We start from the raw sequence: 18073 nt of genomic DNA, 5'->3' as shown, positions 1-18073 counted from the left end.
TGCAGAACACACTCAGGAGCCAGGAGATAGGAATATAAAGATTAATTGAATACAGTGAATAGTGAACTGGAAGCCAGGAACAAAGATACTGGAGCAGCAACTGTGATGGGAGACGGAGGATTAGTTGGTGGTCTGTTGATGGTGATGATTTTATTAGCAGCAGTAATGCTTACTGGAAGTTGAGGATGACTTTTCCTGGAGGAGTCCAATGTACAAGTCTGAGTCCTGTTGTGGTGGAATCCAGTTGGGTCTAAGATCCGGTGGTGTTGGAGGGTGAGCAGGATTTGGTCAGGGAAGGCACTTGGTCTATGAAGATCAAAAGTCTCTGAACTATGGGAACCTGGAAACAAAACAAGGCTGGATGAAGCAAAGTCCAAGACGTTAGTTAGGTCTAGAGGGTACTCACATACCATACAGGTAAAACACTCTGACGGTGAAGTGTTGGCTGCAGCGTCCTTTTAAGCCTCCCTTGATGAGCTGATTATTGGAACCACCTGCTGGTAGCTCCTCCTGATGACAGGCGCCCTCTGCTGGATCTCAGGTGGAAATAGCAGGCAAAAAACAAAAACTCCAGACTCCTGACAACAGTCTGTTTCTTGAGTGGTATGATGGAAGGACATTCCCATAGTCTTTATACTTGGGTACAATTTCCAGATGTCTGAATATTCATCTGTTCAAACATATATACACAAGGATGAACCAGAGTTGTGGAGGTCAACAATTCTCTTCTTGATATCTTGGCTGATTTCTAAAGACTTTCTGAACTGTCCTCCTGAGATCTTCACTGGGTTCTGTGGATTTTTTCATTGTTCTGAGTGTTGATCAATCCAGTAGGTGCTGTCAAACAAATACTTTTATGTTGGCTAAAGGAAACTACTAGCTGCGGTCAATCGTGATCATGAATGAGAGGTTAATATTTCTGAGTGGATGCAAACCTCTCACCAGATGGATGAATTCTTTAGGGAAGAAGAAAAAACTGGCAATGGCCAAACTGGTGACTACAGTTCAATTAATAAATTTAATTTAAAAATTGAATAATTTATTAATCATTTCTTAAATGAAAAATATTGTATATAATCATAACAAACTTAACAAAATTGGAAATTCCAGAATTCCAAATATCTGTTTAAGTTGTTTGTGTTCCAGTTTATTGATCTTCTATAAGTATTTTGCAGCATGGAGTCTTCTAACATCCAAAGGTTAAAAGAAAAGTGATGATAAATTTCTGATGTTCAGTGGCTACTATAAAGCATCAGAGTGCACAACATTTTTCTTTTAATTTTGAAACTTATTTGACAAATGGGAGCAAGAGTTTGTAGTGCAAACTATCACTTTTTGCTTGAGCACATACTTTGTACACAACACATACATCATCTTCTATCCCATTAACATTATCTCAGTGAGTTTTTTATTTAGTGGAAAGATTCTTCAGAGGCAATGTAACATACAGAATATTTATTTTACATTAGATCTTCCAAAGATCAGAAAGAGTTCATTAAAATTTACATTTACACCTGCACTGTAAAGACATTTATTTGAAAAGTACTGCCCAATAATGATAGAGTTGCATTAAGACAAAATGGCCTAAATTTTTATTTGATTGTGGAGTTTAATTTATACCCAACATTTTTTTTAGCATTTCTATAAATACATCTCTAACACAAAAGGAACCTGGTCTCTATGGAGGACTCACTGACAGCATGGGACCAATCAAGCCAGAATTTAAATCCAGCATGAAGTGGTTCAGTAAATGTGGAGAAGATGGTGAAGATGTGGCTCAGTGTATCTGAATCTACACTGTAGAAGGACACAGTGCCAGCAGGACAGTCTACATACACTGCTACTCTCTTAGAGACAGGAGTGCTATTGGAGAAATCAATATATGCTCTTTTCTCTGTGCAGTAGATAGTGTAACCGACATCAGAGCATCCTACACCCCAGGACTCATCAAACCACTCAAGTGGTCCTGCACAATCATGTCCTTTCTGTTCAATTTCTCTGTAACTCACTGATATTTCAACTTCTCCTCTCCATTTGACCTCCCAGTAACAGCGACCAGTCAGAGCATTGCTACACAGCAGGTGAACAGGATTTTCATGATTAAAAAATGCTGGATCCTCCTCCACAAGTGTCACTTTCCTGTTGTTGTCAGACAGTTGGAGGTTTCTGTTCACTGTGTTTGTGTCGATTGTGAGCTGACAGGAATCTGATGGAGAGAACGAACACAATCCAGCTGCAGTCATTTATCCATCATCTGATCATTTTTTGACACTTTGATGATGACTCATGAATGAGTGATGTGACAGTTTGATAATGGTTGAATGTTGGTGCTTTGTTGTCATGAATCAAATGAAAAACACACTTACACTTCCTCAGACCTGGTATCAACCATCGGACTCCAGAAGGCTCCACCCTGAAAGGAGGAGGGGGGTCAGAGCATCAGTCTCTTTCAGCAAATATGGACATTACATGGCTCTCATACACACATTGTTCTACAGTGAGAAAGGAACAGTCCTGTCCTGTGGTTGTCACATTCCAGCATGGAACTCATTCTTTTCATTTCACTTCATCTTTATTGAATCTGGCAGGAGGAGGAGGACACCATCCAGTCTGCTTCTTCATCTCCACTTTGAAGTGCAGTCACATCATCAAGCTGCTATTTAGTCCAAACACCACACTGTTATTAAAATTGATAATCTGATGGATGATCAAGCAGCTTTTCAGCATCTATCAGCTCTGCTGCCTGGACAAGATGAGCTGCAGCAACTTCATCTACTCAAAGATCTGCTTTCAAAGGCAGAGAGTCAGAAAGCTGAGATTCACAACAACACAATAAACAGCCGAGCACACAGATGGTTTTCTACGTCCAAACACAGCTACTGTCTCATACTGCTATCATTTCTGTGCACACATAAATGCTGACTAACATAATGTTGTTCCTGCAGAACTCTTCACCTTGGAGACTGCCTACAGAACACAAATATCTGCTTTTTCTGTTCAAGCAGAGTTTCTCAGGAAGAAAAGGAAAAACTGCTTCTACTTGTCTCCATCCATCCATCCATCCATTTTCTTCCGCTTATCCGGGGTCAGGTCGCGGGGGTAGCAGCCTAAGCAGGGAATCCCAAGGCGTTCCCAGGCCAGCCGAGAAACATAGTCCCTCCAGCTTGTCCTGGGTCTTCCGCGGGGCCTCCTCCCGGTGGGACGTGCCCGGAAGACCTCACCAGGGAGGCGTCCAGGAGGCATCCTCACCAGATGCCCGAGCCACCTCAACTGGCTCCTCTCGACGTGGAGGAGCAGCGGCTCTAATCTGAGTCCCTCCCAGATGACCGAGCTTCTCACCCTATCTCTAAGGGAGAGCCCAGACACCCTGCAGAGGAAACCCATTTCAGCCGTTTGTATTTGCGATCTCGTTCTTTCGGTCACTACCCAAAGCTCGTGACCATAGATGAGGGTAGGAACGTAGATCGACCGGTAAATCGAGAGCTTCGCTTTTTGACTCAGTTCTCTCTTCACCACAATAGATCGGTACAGCGCCCGCTTCACTGCAGACGCTGCACCAATCCGCATGTCGATCTCCTGCTCCATTTTTCCCTCATTCGTGAACAAGACCCCAAGATACCTTAACTCCTCCACTTAGGGCAGGACATCTTCCCTGACCTGGAGAAAGCACTCTACCCTTTTCCGGCTCAAGACCATGGCCTCGGATTTGGGGGCACTGATCCTCATCCCGGTCGTTTCACACTCTGCTGCGAACCGCTCCAGTGAGAGCTGTAGATCACGGTCTGATGAAGCCAATAGGACCACATCATCTACAAAAAGCAGAGATGCGATCCTAAGGCAACCAAAACGGATCCCCTCAACACCTTGGCTGCGCCTAGAAATTCTGTCCATAAACGTTATGAACCGAATCGGTGACAAAGAGCAACCTTGGCGGAGTCCAACTCTCACCGAAAACGAGCCCGATGTATTGCCGGCAATGCGGACCAAGCTCTGACACTGGTCATATAGGGACCTAACAGCCCATATCAAAGGGCCTGGTCATCCCCATCCCCAGAGCCTTGCCACAGAGGAGCTTTTTAACCACCTCGGTGACCTCTGCACCGGAGATTGGAGAGCCCGACCTAAAGCTCCCAGGCTCTGCCTCCTCAATGGAAGATGTGCCAGTAGGATTGAGGAGGTCTTCGAAGTATTCGGCCCACCGACCCACAACGTCCCGAGTTGAGGTCAGAAGCACACCACCCTCACTATAAACAGTGTTGGTGCTGCACTGCTTTCCCCTCCTGAGACGCCGTATGGTGGACCAGAATTTCCTCGAAGCCGTACGGAAGTCTTTCTCCATGGCCTCTCCAAACTCCTCCCATGCCCGGGTTTTTGCCTCAGCGACCACCCGAGCCGCATGCCGCTTGGACTGCTGGTACTCGTCAGCTGCTTCTGAAGTCCCACAGGCCAAGTAGGCCCAATAGGACTCCTTCTTCAGCCAGACGGCATCCCTCACCGCCGGTGTCCACCAGCGGGTTCTAGGGTTGCCGCCACGACAGGCACCAACCACCTTGCGGCCACAGCTCCAATAAGCCACCTCAACAATGGAGGCACGGAACACGGCCCACTCGGACTCAATGTCCCCCGCCTCCCCCGGAACATGTTTGAAGTTCTCCCGGAGGTGGGAGTTAAAGCTCCGCCTAACAGAAGACTCCGCCAGACGTTCCCAACAGACCCTCACAATACGTTTGGGCCTGCCAGGTCTGACCGGCATCCTCCCCCACCATCGGAGCCAACTCACCACCAGGTAGAGGTCAGTTGACAAAACAGAGTGTCCAAAACATGCAGCCGCAGATCAGATGAAACAACAACAAAGTCGATCATTGAACTGCGACCTAGGGTGTCCTGGTGCCAAGAGCACATATGGACACCCTTATGTTTGAACATGGTGTTCGTTATGGACAATCCATGACGAGCACAGAAGTCCAACAACAGAACACAGCTCGGGTTCAGATCAGGTGGGCCGTTCCTCCCAACCACACCCCTCCAGGTCTCACTGTCATTGCCCACGTGAGCATTGAAGTCCCCAGGAGGGCACTCTCCAGTAACTCTTCCAAGGACTCCAAAAAGGGTGGGTAATCTGAACTGCTGTTCGGCGCATAAATGCAAACAACAGTCAGGAACCGTCCCCCCACACGCAGGCGGAGGGAGGCTACCCTCTAGTTCACCGGGGTAAACTCCAACGTACAGGCACCAAGATGGGGGGCAACAAGTATGCCCACCCCTGCTCGGCGCCTCTCACCGTGGGCAACTCCAGACTGAAAGAGTGTCCAACCCCTCTCAAGGAGACTGGTTCCAGAGCCAGAGCCATGCGTTGAGGTGAGCCCGACTATTTTCCAGCCAGAACCTCTCAACCTCAAACACCAGCTCAGGCTCCTTCCCCACCAGAGAGGTAACATTCCACATCCCGAGAGCCAGCTTCTATAGCCGAGGATCAGACCGCCAAGGTCCCCGCCTTCGGCCACCACCCATCCCCTCATTGCACCCGACCCCTTTGGCCCCTCTCATAGGTGGTAAGCCCATGGGAAGGGGGACCCACGTCTCCTCTTTGGGCTATGCCCGGCTGGGCTCCATGGGCGAAAGCCTGGCCACCAGGCGCTCACCAATGTGCCCCACCTCCAGGCCTGGCTCCAGGGTGGGGCCCGGTGACCCGCGTCCGGGCGAGGGAACACTGTTTCCAATTCTGTTTCTCATCATAAGGGGTCTTTGGGCTGCACTTCGTCGGGTCACTCACCTAGGACCTGTCTGCCTTGGGTGACCCTACTAGGGGCATGTAGCCCCTGACAGCATAGCTCCTAGGATCATTGGGACACTCAAACCCCTCCACCACGATAAGGTGGCAGCCCAGGTAGGGGGTGTCCTACTTGTCTGATTGTTCATATAAGCCTCATATCCAGCATGAAGCAGAAAGACAGTGCTGATTGAAGAACAGAGAGCATGTTTCCAGTTCTTCCTCCTCTATCAGACATTGTGTGTGTCTGCAGCAGGTCTCTCCATACCTGAGAGTGTCCAGTCTCCAGTGTGGATCCTTCAGTCCAGCTGAGAGCAGCTTCACTCCTGAGTCTCCTGGATGATTGTAACTCAGGTCCAGCTCTCTTAGATGGGAGGGGTTGGAGCTCAGAGCTGAAGCCAGAGAAGCACAGCCTTCGTCTGTGATTAGACAGCCTGACAACCTGCAAACAAACACACACAGCACACTCATACAGTACACACATTTTTTCCATCTTTAATGTGGCATATATTGTTAACAATTCAACTGAAAAAAAACATCTGTTAAGATGAAAATATTAAAGATATAAAGTCCCCAAAAACTCAAAGTTGAACACTATGTCAACGGTTCAAGTCAAAAGGTGCTTCAGTAAGTGATTAGTTTATGGATGTGTGCACTTATGCCATCAGCTTATTGCACACTTTATTTTTTATATTCTGCTGCTAACTGTTTTTTTTATTTAACAGGATTTATGTTACCATAAAAATGGAAAAAGTTTTGAAATGTTTCATAACGGTGTTGTTTTTTACATCATAAAAAGTGCCATTTTACCAGAGGTGTGTTCACTTCTTTTAGAGCAGGTTTTGTTTTCTGTCTTTTTTGTGATTTTCTGCCCTGCTGCACCTACTCTTACGAGTTGATTGAGGTTAATTACTGTTTTATCTACCAGGCCCCTGCTACATACAAACATCAGAACTGTTGGACTTTTCAATCTCAAATAGCTCTTCCCTGGATGTCCCATTGTTGACCTTTTTCAGTTAACTTATACTGATTAGAAATACTGATTAGAATAAAGTCTTTGAATGAAGTCAGGACTCAAAGGGCTTCCTATGCCATACCACAGTCGCCATTCGGCATCAATATCCCTAATTTAACCTTAAGACATAAATCTTGTGATGCAGCAGCTACTCAACAATTAATGTAAAAAAAAGTTTTGCAATTGCCATTTTAGACAATGCTAAACATTTTACAAATTCTGACCTGAGAAATTCCAGTTTACAGTACAGTTTCTCCAGTCCAGCACAAAGCAGCTTCACTCCAGAATCCTGTAGATCATTGTTACTCAGGTCCAGCTGTCTCAAATGAGATGATTGAGAGCTGAGGATCAAAGACAGGGCTTGACAGCTTCCTTCTGACAAATAGCAGAGACTCAGTCTAAAGAGGCAAAACAAAACAAAAAGTAAAAAATAAAAATGAAAAAGTAAGAAAAACAATTTTATGATGAGCCTGAACATTTGTAAGATATGCAATTCGTTTTTAATATTTGTGTGCAAAAGTTATTAGTATTTTAAAACAAGCAGTTTCTAAGTGGCCCTTTGTCAGTCATAAGTAAAACTTAGGTGATTATTAAGATGTGTTTACACTTAAACATTTTCCAAGAACCAATGCCAAAACAAATTATCTGGGTAGTACTTTTGAAACTACCTAAAACCTTCAAAAAGGAGAGAAAAAACTAAACATTTCTGATTGAGTACTCCTACCATACCTAATGACAATTCATTAGAACTGTGCATATGAAGGAACAGAGGACGCTTCCTCTGTGTGTAAATGCTATCTGATCAGCTGCAACACAAGGAGTACAAGGTGCAATCATAGAGAGGAGGGTGTCTGGTTTAGGAACTTGAAGTTCAATTGATGTGTTTAGACCATGACTTTCAGTGTGCACTGGCATGGTTTGTAGCCAAGATAAAAGCAGCCAGAATGAGAATCAGCTTCTCTAAAGGCTCCAGCATACTCTATAAGAAGTCAAGAAGTTGATTCACGGTCAGGTGGTTGCAAAATGTTCTTTTTTGCACACACCTTTTATAGTCCACGAGACACTCGTCTCAGAACTCCTGGGAAGCTCCTCCCTCCTCCTACAGCATTAAAACAGGTTTTTTTTCTCCACAGGTTTTTACTTCCCTTAACACAACCAGACACTGTAATTAAATAGACTGAGACAGTACATGGCATTTGGCATTTGCAAATTTGACAGTGCACAATAATGAACGAACAAAGGAAACATGTCCATAAGCTGCCTGGCCAAACCGTATTTCCTCCAGGCCACCACAGCCATGAAGATCCACCTGTGTCTCCGTGCGGTCTCCTCTGTGCACAATACCTGTGATATCCCCTTCCACAAGTTCTTCATCAACTGACTGTCTTCCATCTATTATCTTCTGCCTTTCCGGGGTCGGGTCGCAAGGCAGCAGCCTAAGCAGAGAGACTTAGGCTTCCTTCTCCCCAGCTACTTGGGCCATCTCCTCTGGGGTAATCCCAGCTCTCTTTTCACCACAATAGATTGGTACAGTGCTCACATTACTGCAGACACAGCATCAATCCACCTATCGATCTCCCGCTCCATTTTTCCCTCATTCTTGAACAAGATTCTGAGATACTTAAACTCCTTCACTTAGGGCAGAAGATCTTTCCTGACCAGTAAAAGGCACTCTACCCTTTTCCGGCTCAAGACCATGGTCATCCCCCTCACTTCAGACTCGGCTGGGAACTGCTCCAGCGTAAGCTTGAGATCACGATCTGATGAAGCCAGTAGGACCACATCAAAAGCAGAGACTCAATCCTAAGGCCACGAAAACAATCCCCTCAATACCTTGGCTGCACTTAGGTGTTGAGAATTGGTGACAAAGGGCAACCTTGGCAGAGTCCAACTCTCGCCGTAAATGAGCCTGACTTTCGGCAATGCGGACCAAGTTTTGGCACCGGTCGTACAGGGACCTAATAGCCTGGAAAGGGCCTGGTACCCCATACTCCCAGAATACCCCCCATAGGACTCCCCGAGGGACATAGTCAAACACCTTTTCCAAGTCCACAAAACAAATGTAGACTGGTTGGGCGAACTCCCATGCACCCTCCAGGACCCTGCTGATGGTATAGAGCTGGTCCAGTATTCCATGACCAGGACAAAAACCACACTGTTCTCCCTGAATCTGAGATTTGACTATCTGGCGAACCCTCTTCTCCAGAACCCCTGAAAAGATCTTACCAGGGAGGTTTAGGAGTGTGATCCCTCTGTAGTTGAAACACATTCTGTGGCCCCCATTTTTAAATAGATGGACCCCCACCCCGGCCTGCCAGTCCAGGGTAACTGCCCTAGATGTCCACTCAATATTGCTGAGTCATGTCAATCAACACAGCCCCACAACATCCAAAGCCTTAAGGAACTCTGGGCGAATCTCATCGACCCCAGAGGCCTTGCCACCGAGGACCTTTTTAGTCACCTCAGCACCAGAGATTGGAGAGCCCAACCCAAAGTCCCTAGGCTCTGCTTCCTCACTGGAAGACGTGCTTGTAGGATTGAGGCGGTCTAAGAAGTATTCTGCCCACCGACCCACAACGTCTTGAATCGAGGTCGAGGTCGGGAGCACACCATCTCCACCATAAACAGTGTTGGTGTCTATCTTACTAAGTTGAAATGAACTAAGTTCATAGGTTTATAAGTTTTGCTGGAACAGTTTCAGCTGACTGCTTCCCAGCTGAGCAGTAGATGCAAAATGACTCCAATAAAGGTCACAGGCTCTTTTGCATAAACACGTCCACAACAACATCTGACCAATCACACAATACTTAGAGCAAACCCCTGTGCAAAACAGTTTGGCCAGGGCTTTCTGTCTTGAAGCTGCAGAAGAAGTTGCTATGAGAACAAATTGACGCAATTTTCTTCATGCAACCACATGAAGTCATGAAGGCACAATTTTGTGACTTCTTATGGAGTAAGACGAAGCCTTAAGTCTGAGGCCATGGTTCTCAGGTGGAATCCACTTTTTGATTTTGTAAAAAGTCTTTGCCTTAAGCGTAGAAATTTAAGCATCTTGGTGTCTTGTTCATGAGTGATGGCAGAATAAAGCAAGAGATGGACTGGCAGATCGGGAATTAGTTTGAAGTAATGAGAGTGATGCTCTGGTTATTGTTATGAAGAAGAAGCTGAGGTGAGTGGCAAGCTCTCTATTTCCTGATTTGTTTACATTTCAACCCTCACCTATGGTCACGAAATTTGTATCATGACCAAAAAAGGATGTAGACCTGGAATACAGCAAATTTGGATTTCATGTCAACTGCTTTCCTGGGAATGCAGGCAAAGTTCTGCTGGATCTGGGAGTTGAAGACCCCTCTGGACTGTGTGACTTGAAGTGGTGATAGATCATAGATCAGCTCCTCTCCTCACTCAAGTGTTTAAGATATATGGTCACAGATCTGACAACACAATACCAAAATCAATCATCAAACTGTCACCCAGAGTGCCTTGGTGCCATGTGCACTTATATATACTCCTATGTTTGAACATGGTGGTTGTTACGGACAAACCAATGACTAGCATTGAAGTCTAACAAGAAAACACCACACTGATTTAAATAAGGCAGGTCATTCCTCCCAATCATACCCCTCCAGGTTGAATCCCCTCAGTAAAATAATGAAGCACCTTCCAGCACTCCATATAAGAACTCTAGTAAGGTTGCATACTCTGAACTACTGCTAGGAGCCTATGCCCAAAAAAAGAAGTAAAAACCTTTACTCCTGTTCAAAAGCATATGGAAACTGACCTTTCATTCACTGGGAAAAATCCAATGTTTGGTTGACAAGACAAGGAGCTATAAGTAAGCCCAACTATATCTCTGCCTCAAACTGTCACCTAATCCTCAATATTTTACAGCATCTCCTGCAGGGACAAGGTGCACAGGAGGGTGGTTCCATGTAGCTTTATTGAACTGTGCCCAGCAGACCCCATGGGTAAAGGCTCAAGTCATCAGGCGCTAGCCAACAATTCCCTTCCCCAGACCTGGCTTCAGGGTGAGGTCCCAGTATCCCTAGAGCAAGCAAATAATCATGGTTTCTTGGTCTTAAAGTCCTTATAAGAGTTACTGAACCATGCTTAGTCTGGTCCCTCACCCATTTTCTATGGGAGAAGATACCAGGGGCAAACTGCCCCAGACAACAACCTCCTGAACTCAAACATCTCTATCACAAGTGGCAATTTGCAGAGGAATTGTCATTTTCTTTTTTTAATCTTATACATTTTATTGCTTTCATTATTTGTAAGAATGTTGATTTTATTTTTTAGTCACCTCTTTTGTTAAGCCCATATATCTGTATTCACTGAATTTTGAGAAAAGTATTAAACAGGACTACTTTATTTATAGATTGTTTTAATTCAAGTTGGATTCAAATGTTTTAAATAACTAGAATAAAAGATCAATAGATTACTTAGGTTTTCAAATATGTTTCAAATGTTTCATTTTTTTCTCTTGTGCGTCTTTTTCTCACAATTTGTATTCCAACTTTTGTTACTTCGACCTCACTAAAAAAATTTGTAACATTACAATACCTGAGAGTTTTTAGAGTACAGTGTGGACTCTCAAGCCCAGCACACAGTAGCTTCACTCCTGAATCCTGAAGCTTGTTGTTACTCAGGTCCAGCTCTTTCAGATTAGAACACAGTGAGCTGAGAACTGATGACAAAGTTTCGCAACTTTCCTCTGACAGACCGCAAAGACTCAATCTGATGACACAATAAACACAACAAAAAGTTTGTCTTATCAGAGGTACATTAAATAATGTACCATAGGTACATTGTACCAGAGGTACATTAATTAAACATTTTAATTAATCTAAGATAAAAAAGTAAATCCTAACTGGCAAGTGAGGAAAAGATTTTTAACAAAATCTTTGCATCTATTGAATTGTTAATTTCCAAAGCAGGGATTGTTTTGTTCGTAGAAATCTTACCTCAGAATTTTCAGTTCTCCATTTAGATTCTCCACTCCAGCAAACAACATCTTCACTCCTGAATCCTTCAGATTGTTGTTACTTAAATCTAACTCTGTTAGACTAGATGAATGGGAGCAGAGAACTACGGACAGAGCCTCACAAGTGTTTGAAAAAAGATTACAGCCACTCAGTCTGATAAAAAAAAAAACACAAATCAATGAACAGCAATCAGAAGGAAACTGTTTTGTTCATACTTACATTTGTGTTTAGTTGTCTGTATACTCACAGGACTTTTTGGAGACATTGACAACTGACAGCAGACTCAGAAGAACACTTTCTGAGGGCCATGAGTATTTCTTCAGGTCAAACACATCCAGATCACTCTCTGAAGACAGGATGATGGACACCAGATCTGACCACTGAGCGGGAGATGGTTCATTTGATCTGAGACGATCTGAAGTCAAGTACTGTTGGATCTCCTCCACTAAAGAACTATATTTTAGTTAATTCAAACAGTGGAACAGACTTAAAACTCTCTCTGAAGACAGATTTTTTTCAATCACTTTCTTGATACACCAAACTGTTTCTTGGTTGGTTTGTGAGCTACTTTCTGTCTGTGTCAAAAGGCCGCAAAGGAGCATCTGGTTACTCTGGAGTGAAAATCCCAACAGAAAGCGGAGAAATAAGTCCAGGTGTCCATTTGAACTCTGTAAGGCCTTGTTCACAGCACTCTGGTGAAGGTCATTTAGATCACAGACATCAGACACCCAGCATCTGTCTTTATCCATCAGGTTGACCCCCTTTTTGCTGAAAATCCAATGGACGTAAAGAGCAGCCAGAAACTCCTGAACACTCAGATGGATGAAGCAGAACACCTTGTCCTGGTAAAGCCCTCTCTCCTCTTTAAAGATCTGTGTGAACACTCCTGAGTACACTGAGGCTGCTCTGATATCGATGCCACACTCTGTCAGGTCTGATTCATAGAAGATCAGGTTTCCTTTCTGCAGCTGCTCAAAAGCCAGTTTTCCCAGAGACTCAATCATCTTCCTGCTCTCTGGACTCCAGTGTGGATCTGTCTTAGTTCCTCCATCATACTTGACATTCTTCACTTTGGTCTGAACTACCAGGAAGTGGATGTACAGCTCAGTCAGGGTCTTGGGTACCCCTCCTTTTTTTCTGGTTTTTAACACATCCTCCAGAACTGTAGCAGTGATCCAGCAGAAGACTGGGATGTGGCACATGATGTGGAGGCTTCGTGATGTCTTGATGTGGGAGATGATCCTGCTGGCCTGCTCCTCATCTCTGAATCTTTTGCTGAAGTACTCCTCCTCCTGTGGGTCAGTGAACCCTCTGACCTCTGTCAATATGTCAACAAAGCCAGGACAGATCTGATTGGCTGCTGCAGGTCGTGTGGTTATCCAGAGGCGAGCAGATGGAAGCAGGTTCCCCCTGATGAGATTTGTCAGTAGCACATCTACTGAGGTGGACTTTCTTGGGTCAGTAAGAATTTTAGTTTTATGAAAGTCCAGAGGAGGTCGACACTCATCCAGACCATCAAAGATGAACACAAGCTGGAACTCTTCAAAGCTGCACATTTCTTTGGTTTCAGGAAAGAACAGATGAATAAGTTCCACCATACTGAACTTTTTCTCTTTCAGCACATTCAGCTCTCTGAAAGTGAATGGAAACATGAAGTGGATGTCCTGGTTGGCTTTGTCTTCAGCCCAGTCCAGAGTGAACTTCTGTGTTAAGACTTCTCTTCTTCCTTGCCATCCAAATCATTTTCATTTTCCATTTGAATCTCAAAGCATTCAGAATAATCTGAACTAAGAAGCTTCTGGATCTTCTTCAGCTCGTTCTTCACAAAAGTGACAATATTGTCCTCCAGCAGCTGACAAGAAATGTCATGTGAATTAGACAAACAAATCATGGAACCAAACATCTGATCTGACAATCCAGATGGAATGCACAAGTTATTTGAAATGATGCATGTTGCTTGTCATCTTGCACAGAAAAGATTTAAAAGATCTTGTGCCACCCATTAGTGCTCTGAGAATGTGTTGTGAATGACTCTCACCACAACACAAAATTTGATCTCAAAATCTGTAAAATTGAGTAATAGCCATTTTTGTGTTTGATAAAGATAGGCTGTGGCAGCCATTACAAATCACCTCAACTCCAAAAATTATTGCTAGTGTTTTAAGCAAATATTTTACCAACCTGTTAGAGCTTGAAGTATGACTCAGGGTTAACTCTTGGCCACGACCAAAGAAAATTTTGCCAAATTGCCATTATTCGTTGCAGTGAACTTTGTCTATTAGCACAAAATCTCATGAACCAGTGGATAGATTTTTATGAAACTCAAAGTTATCATTGGATATACATCTAAAATTGATTAACTTTCGAAGTCAACCTAATTGCCGACACAGGTACTTCATCTTAGAAAATGAATAAATGGCTCCAACGTTTACAGATATGGTCATAGCTGAGCATCATCCTTAACACACTTTGAGTGCTAACAGATTGTGTGAGATCTCTTGATATTGGGTGTCATAGCCTAAAACATTAATTTAAAGATTTGAGCAAAAAGAAAAATATTTTTCATGAAAGGTAGGTAATCATATGCATTCCTTTATGGTATGCTAGGCCTTTAATTACCCATTTATGTATATGTATTAATATTTTATGATAACTAAGCTAGCTCCTGTGTATCTTCAACACTGTTATACATATACCAACCATAAATATGGAGTCCAGTTGTGTTTGATCCTCCTGGTCAGACTGAGTGCTGGGAACCTCTGAGCTATCCAGGTCCATTCTGTGAAGGAATCATGAAGACTTAGCTAAAATGTTCTATACATTACTTTTTCACCCTAAACAGATGACTTTCTGTTACTGAAAAAGTTTACAAGCCATGCTGATTCCATGGAAAAAGGAAAATCCACACGTCACCATTTCTATAATTGTGACTCATTCTGGCAACATGAGTCTTAATAACTCTAAATGAGAAATTCCCTCATTATTATTTTCTAATTCTCCAACTCAAAAGCTTCAAAATGATAAATTGCCAAACTTCAACAAACTATATTCACCTAGCTAGCAACAAGCAAGTTTTGTTAATGGAACACTGGTTTGAAAACATGTTTTTTCTTGATGTCGTCGGAACTTGAGCCCAGTATTTCGAACCTCCAAGCTTCATAATGACATAACACTTTCTTTGAAAGAGTTTCCCAGCATTTTGGCAGCAGGCAGAAAAAACAGTTTATTTCAAAGAAAACCAATAGGATTAGAATTAAAGGCTTATTTAGGAAGACGTGCTTGTTAGAAAACTTTGATTTAAATGTAAATTAGGAAGATTTATGCTATTTTAGTTAATCAGATTGCTAGATGGTGTCTTTATGAACACTTTTTTTGCAAATCTCAGTTATGGCAAAAATCAGTAGTTGCACTTCCTGTGCTCTGCCACTTGAGCGCTATATGACTCATTTTGCCAGATGTTTGAGCTGTAAACACAATTAGAGAATGTCTGTCCAAATATGGAGACACAGTGGACAATTTCAAGGACAAGGGATGTCTGGAGGGAAAGGCTTAGGGTTAGGTGGCCTTGGCCACCATAGATTAATCTTTGGCCACCCTAATCATTTGAGAAAACTATGCTTTCTAGTTTTTATTTTTGCTTAAAAGTATAGTTTCCTTAAATAAATGTGGGGGCTGGTTTACACATATATATGGCAGTGGCCATCATCTGGCACCAGAATTTTTGATAGCAACGTTACTTATGCCTACACACCAAAATGGAAGTTATACCTCATTTATTTCTCAAGTTACTCAGCTCACGAGATGAACTGGATGGATGGAGGCACAAACAAAACTTCTGAGTCCCCTCTTTGGGTTGCGATGGGGAACAAAAACGGTTTGTTCTTAAATATTAATTTGATGTAATAATAAGGTTTTTTTTTCTCTCTGCTCTAACAGTAGAGGTTTAGCTGTAGTTGTGCAAATGCAAGGATGCCATCTATCATTGTTGTTACCACCTTGGGGTTGTAGGTTAGGTTAGAGGTAGGTCTATGACATCATAGTTTTCAAAAGGTTGTGTTTAGACTGAAAGGTGATGTTTCAGGATTTTCTCACTTTGGAACCTAGTTTTTTTTATGTTTTTTTTTTTTAAATACAATTTAGAGAGATCCTAAACCACCATTTTTGTGTGGACGCAAAGTTGAAATGATATCAAACTTTTATGTATTTACAAAAACAACTCCCCCTGAGAAAACACACATGGATTGTCTCTTGTCTACTGTCTTTCATTCCTCTTCACTCCAGAGCACACTACCACCTCTCCAGGCTCTCCTCCACCTGCTCCCTACTCTCACTACAGATTTCTATGTCGTCTACAAACATGGTTCATGAAGACTCCTGTTTGACCCTATCTGTCAAAAAGAAGAGGCTCAGAGATGATCCTTCATGTAACCCCACCCACCCTGAGAACCATTCCTAATGCACATCTCATCACTATAAACATATCATATATTTTAAAAAGCAAACATTTAAATACAAATTCTGCCAAGAAATGTGTTTCTTCTTTTTCTGATTTTTTTTCTGAAAACGATTTTGCTATTTCAGCATATTCAGTCTTTTACAATTTTCCTTTTTGTAGCAGAAGTTAGTTCTTCATTAAAATTTATACCAACTTCTTTTGAAAAGTTGCTTTTGAAGGATAGACAACTGACTTTAGGTCCAGGAGCATCTGCTCTGTGCTGATGGATCCTAATGAATACAAGTTTAGATTTGTAATTTAATCTTCCCAATTTAAAAATTGGAACTTTATTAGTAAAAGCTGCAGTTGACATACACTGTTTTAGAGGTACGTTGTTTTTTGTAGTTTACAAGCGGGTGATCCTTAGACCAGTCACTCTTAAAGGACACACAGCTGGGTCCAGGTCCAGGTCCAGGTCCAGGTTCAGGTTCAGGTTCAGGTTCAGGTTCAGATTTCTTTCTGTGAATAAAGGCAGTGTGTTGATGTGAGTGCTGAGCTCTGACATGGAGAAGAGTCGTGGATGTTTAGAGATGGTCATCTCACCTCTGATCTTTGCTCTGGCTCTCATGTTCCCCACACAGAGTGGTTTTAGAGGGAAGGACTCCCTCCTCTCTGTCTTTACACTGATCCATGCTGCTGAATTCACATCCACATCAGCTCACACACACTTTCTACCTTCACCTGCAGAGGAAACACAAAGACAAGACAAAAGAAAGCAATAGTTACAAACTTATAAAGCATGGATTTAAATGTGGCATACTTTTCTTTGCTGCAGGAGGTTTTTAGAATAGTACTTATTGCTAAGTAAACCCTTTAAAATACAATGTTTTCATCACATATTGTTAACTGACAAAGGAAAAAATACAGGCTGAAACAGTTAAAAATGTGCCATGAGATAGTTTGCCTTAAGTTGCAGCTCTATCATCCGTCCACTAGATGGAGCTGCAAACCATTAGTAGAGCGAATGTGAGTCTGTTGAATCACAGCACATTGGATGAAGGTTAGTTTTATCTTAATTATATTTTCAGTAATAACTCAATAACTAATTTACATAGCAGGGTTATTCAATTATTAGGCACGTGGGCTAAATATAAAATTATTAGGGGTTTTAGAACCCCAGACAATAATTATCATCTGCTGTTAAAAGGCAAAGTTGGACATTTATGGTTTTGCCTGTGTGTGTCTGTGTCTGTAAGCAAAATATCTCATAAACCACTAGATGAATTTTAATGAAAATCTCAGACAGCAATCACTAAGAAACATTTGTAACTGAGTAAGTTTTGGAATCAGCCTGATTCAAGATGGTTGCCACAGCTGATCAAACTTGGCAAACAAAATTTTTGCTTGAACTCAAGACAAATTTACAGATGTTGTGCTGTAATTTGTTTTAGTAGCAGCTGAGAGTGATTCACAACATACAGTATACTCTGAGTTTGACATCTTGCATCAATGTCTGAGATTGTGCATAATATGATTTTCAAGGTTTGATGAAAAAGCTACAACTCCATTATCTCTGAACATAACATCATTAAACTTCTACTAGGTTAATGTGAGGCTGAAGTTACAGAAGTAGCTCTGATGTGTACATTTTAGCATTATATTCGGACAAATCAGCTAGGAATTCTGGCAGCTTTGTGGGGCCAAATAATTTTTTTAAAAGGCCGCATAAGGCTCACGGGCCATTTGCTGAATAGGCTTGTTATATGGGCTCAAAATTCTCCAATTTCAGTTATTTTATTGATGAAATAAAAACCACCCATACAAAACACTTTTAGTCTTTGCATTTAAAACCAGACAAGAGTACATGG

The 18073-nt window shown here is 42.6% G+C and overlaps 1 protein-coding gene across 1 annotated transcript; it reads right to left on the bottom strand.

Annotated features, from left to right (window-relative positions):
* Positions 1-1380: 1380 nt before the first annotated feature.
* On the bottom strand, positions 1381-12234 carry LOC108242153 (NACHT, LRR and PYD domains-containing protein 12-like). The gene is made up of 7 exons (XM_025008204.2): positions 12018-12234; positions 11750-11923; positions 11349-11522; positions 7010-7183; positions 6039-6212; positions 2367-2413; positions 1381-2206 (listed from the first exon to the last, which is right to left on the bottom strand). The coding sequence occupies exons 1-7, from the start codon at positions 12077-12079 to the stop codon at positions 1656-1658; spliced, it is 1356 nt and encodes a 451-aa protein (XP_024863972.1). The 5' UTR covers positions 12080-12234; the 3' UTR covers positions 1381-1655.
* Between the last annotated feature and the right edge of the window lie 5839 nt (positions 12235-18073).

This window comes from Kryptolebias marmoratus, linkage group LG23 (genome assembly GCF_001649575.2).
Source record: "Kryptolebias marmoratus isolate JLee-2015 linkage group LG23, ASM164957v2, whole genome shotgun sequence".
Taxonomy (NCBI): Eukaryota; Metazoa; Chordata; class Actinopteri; order Cyprinodontiformes; family Rivulidae; genus Kryptolebias; species Kryptolebias marmoratus.
Note: the sequence above shows the minus strand (reverse complement) of the source record. Positions and strands in the feature narration are given on the sequence as shown.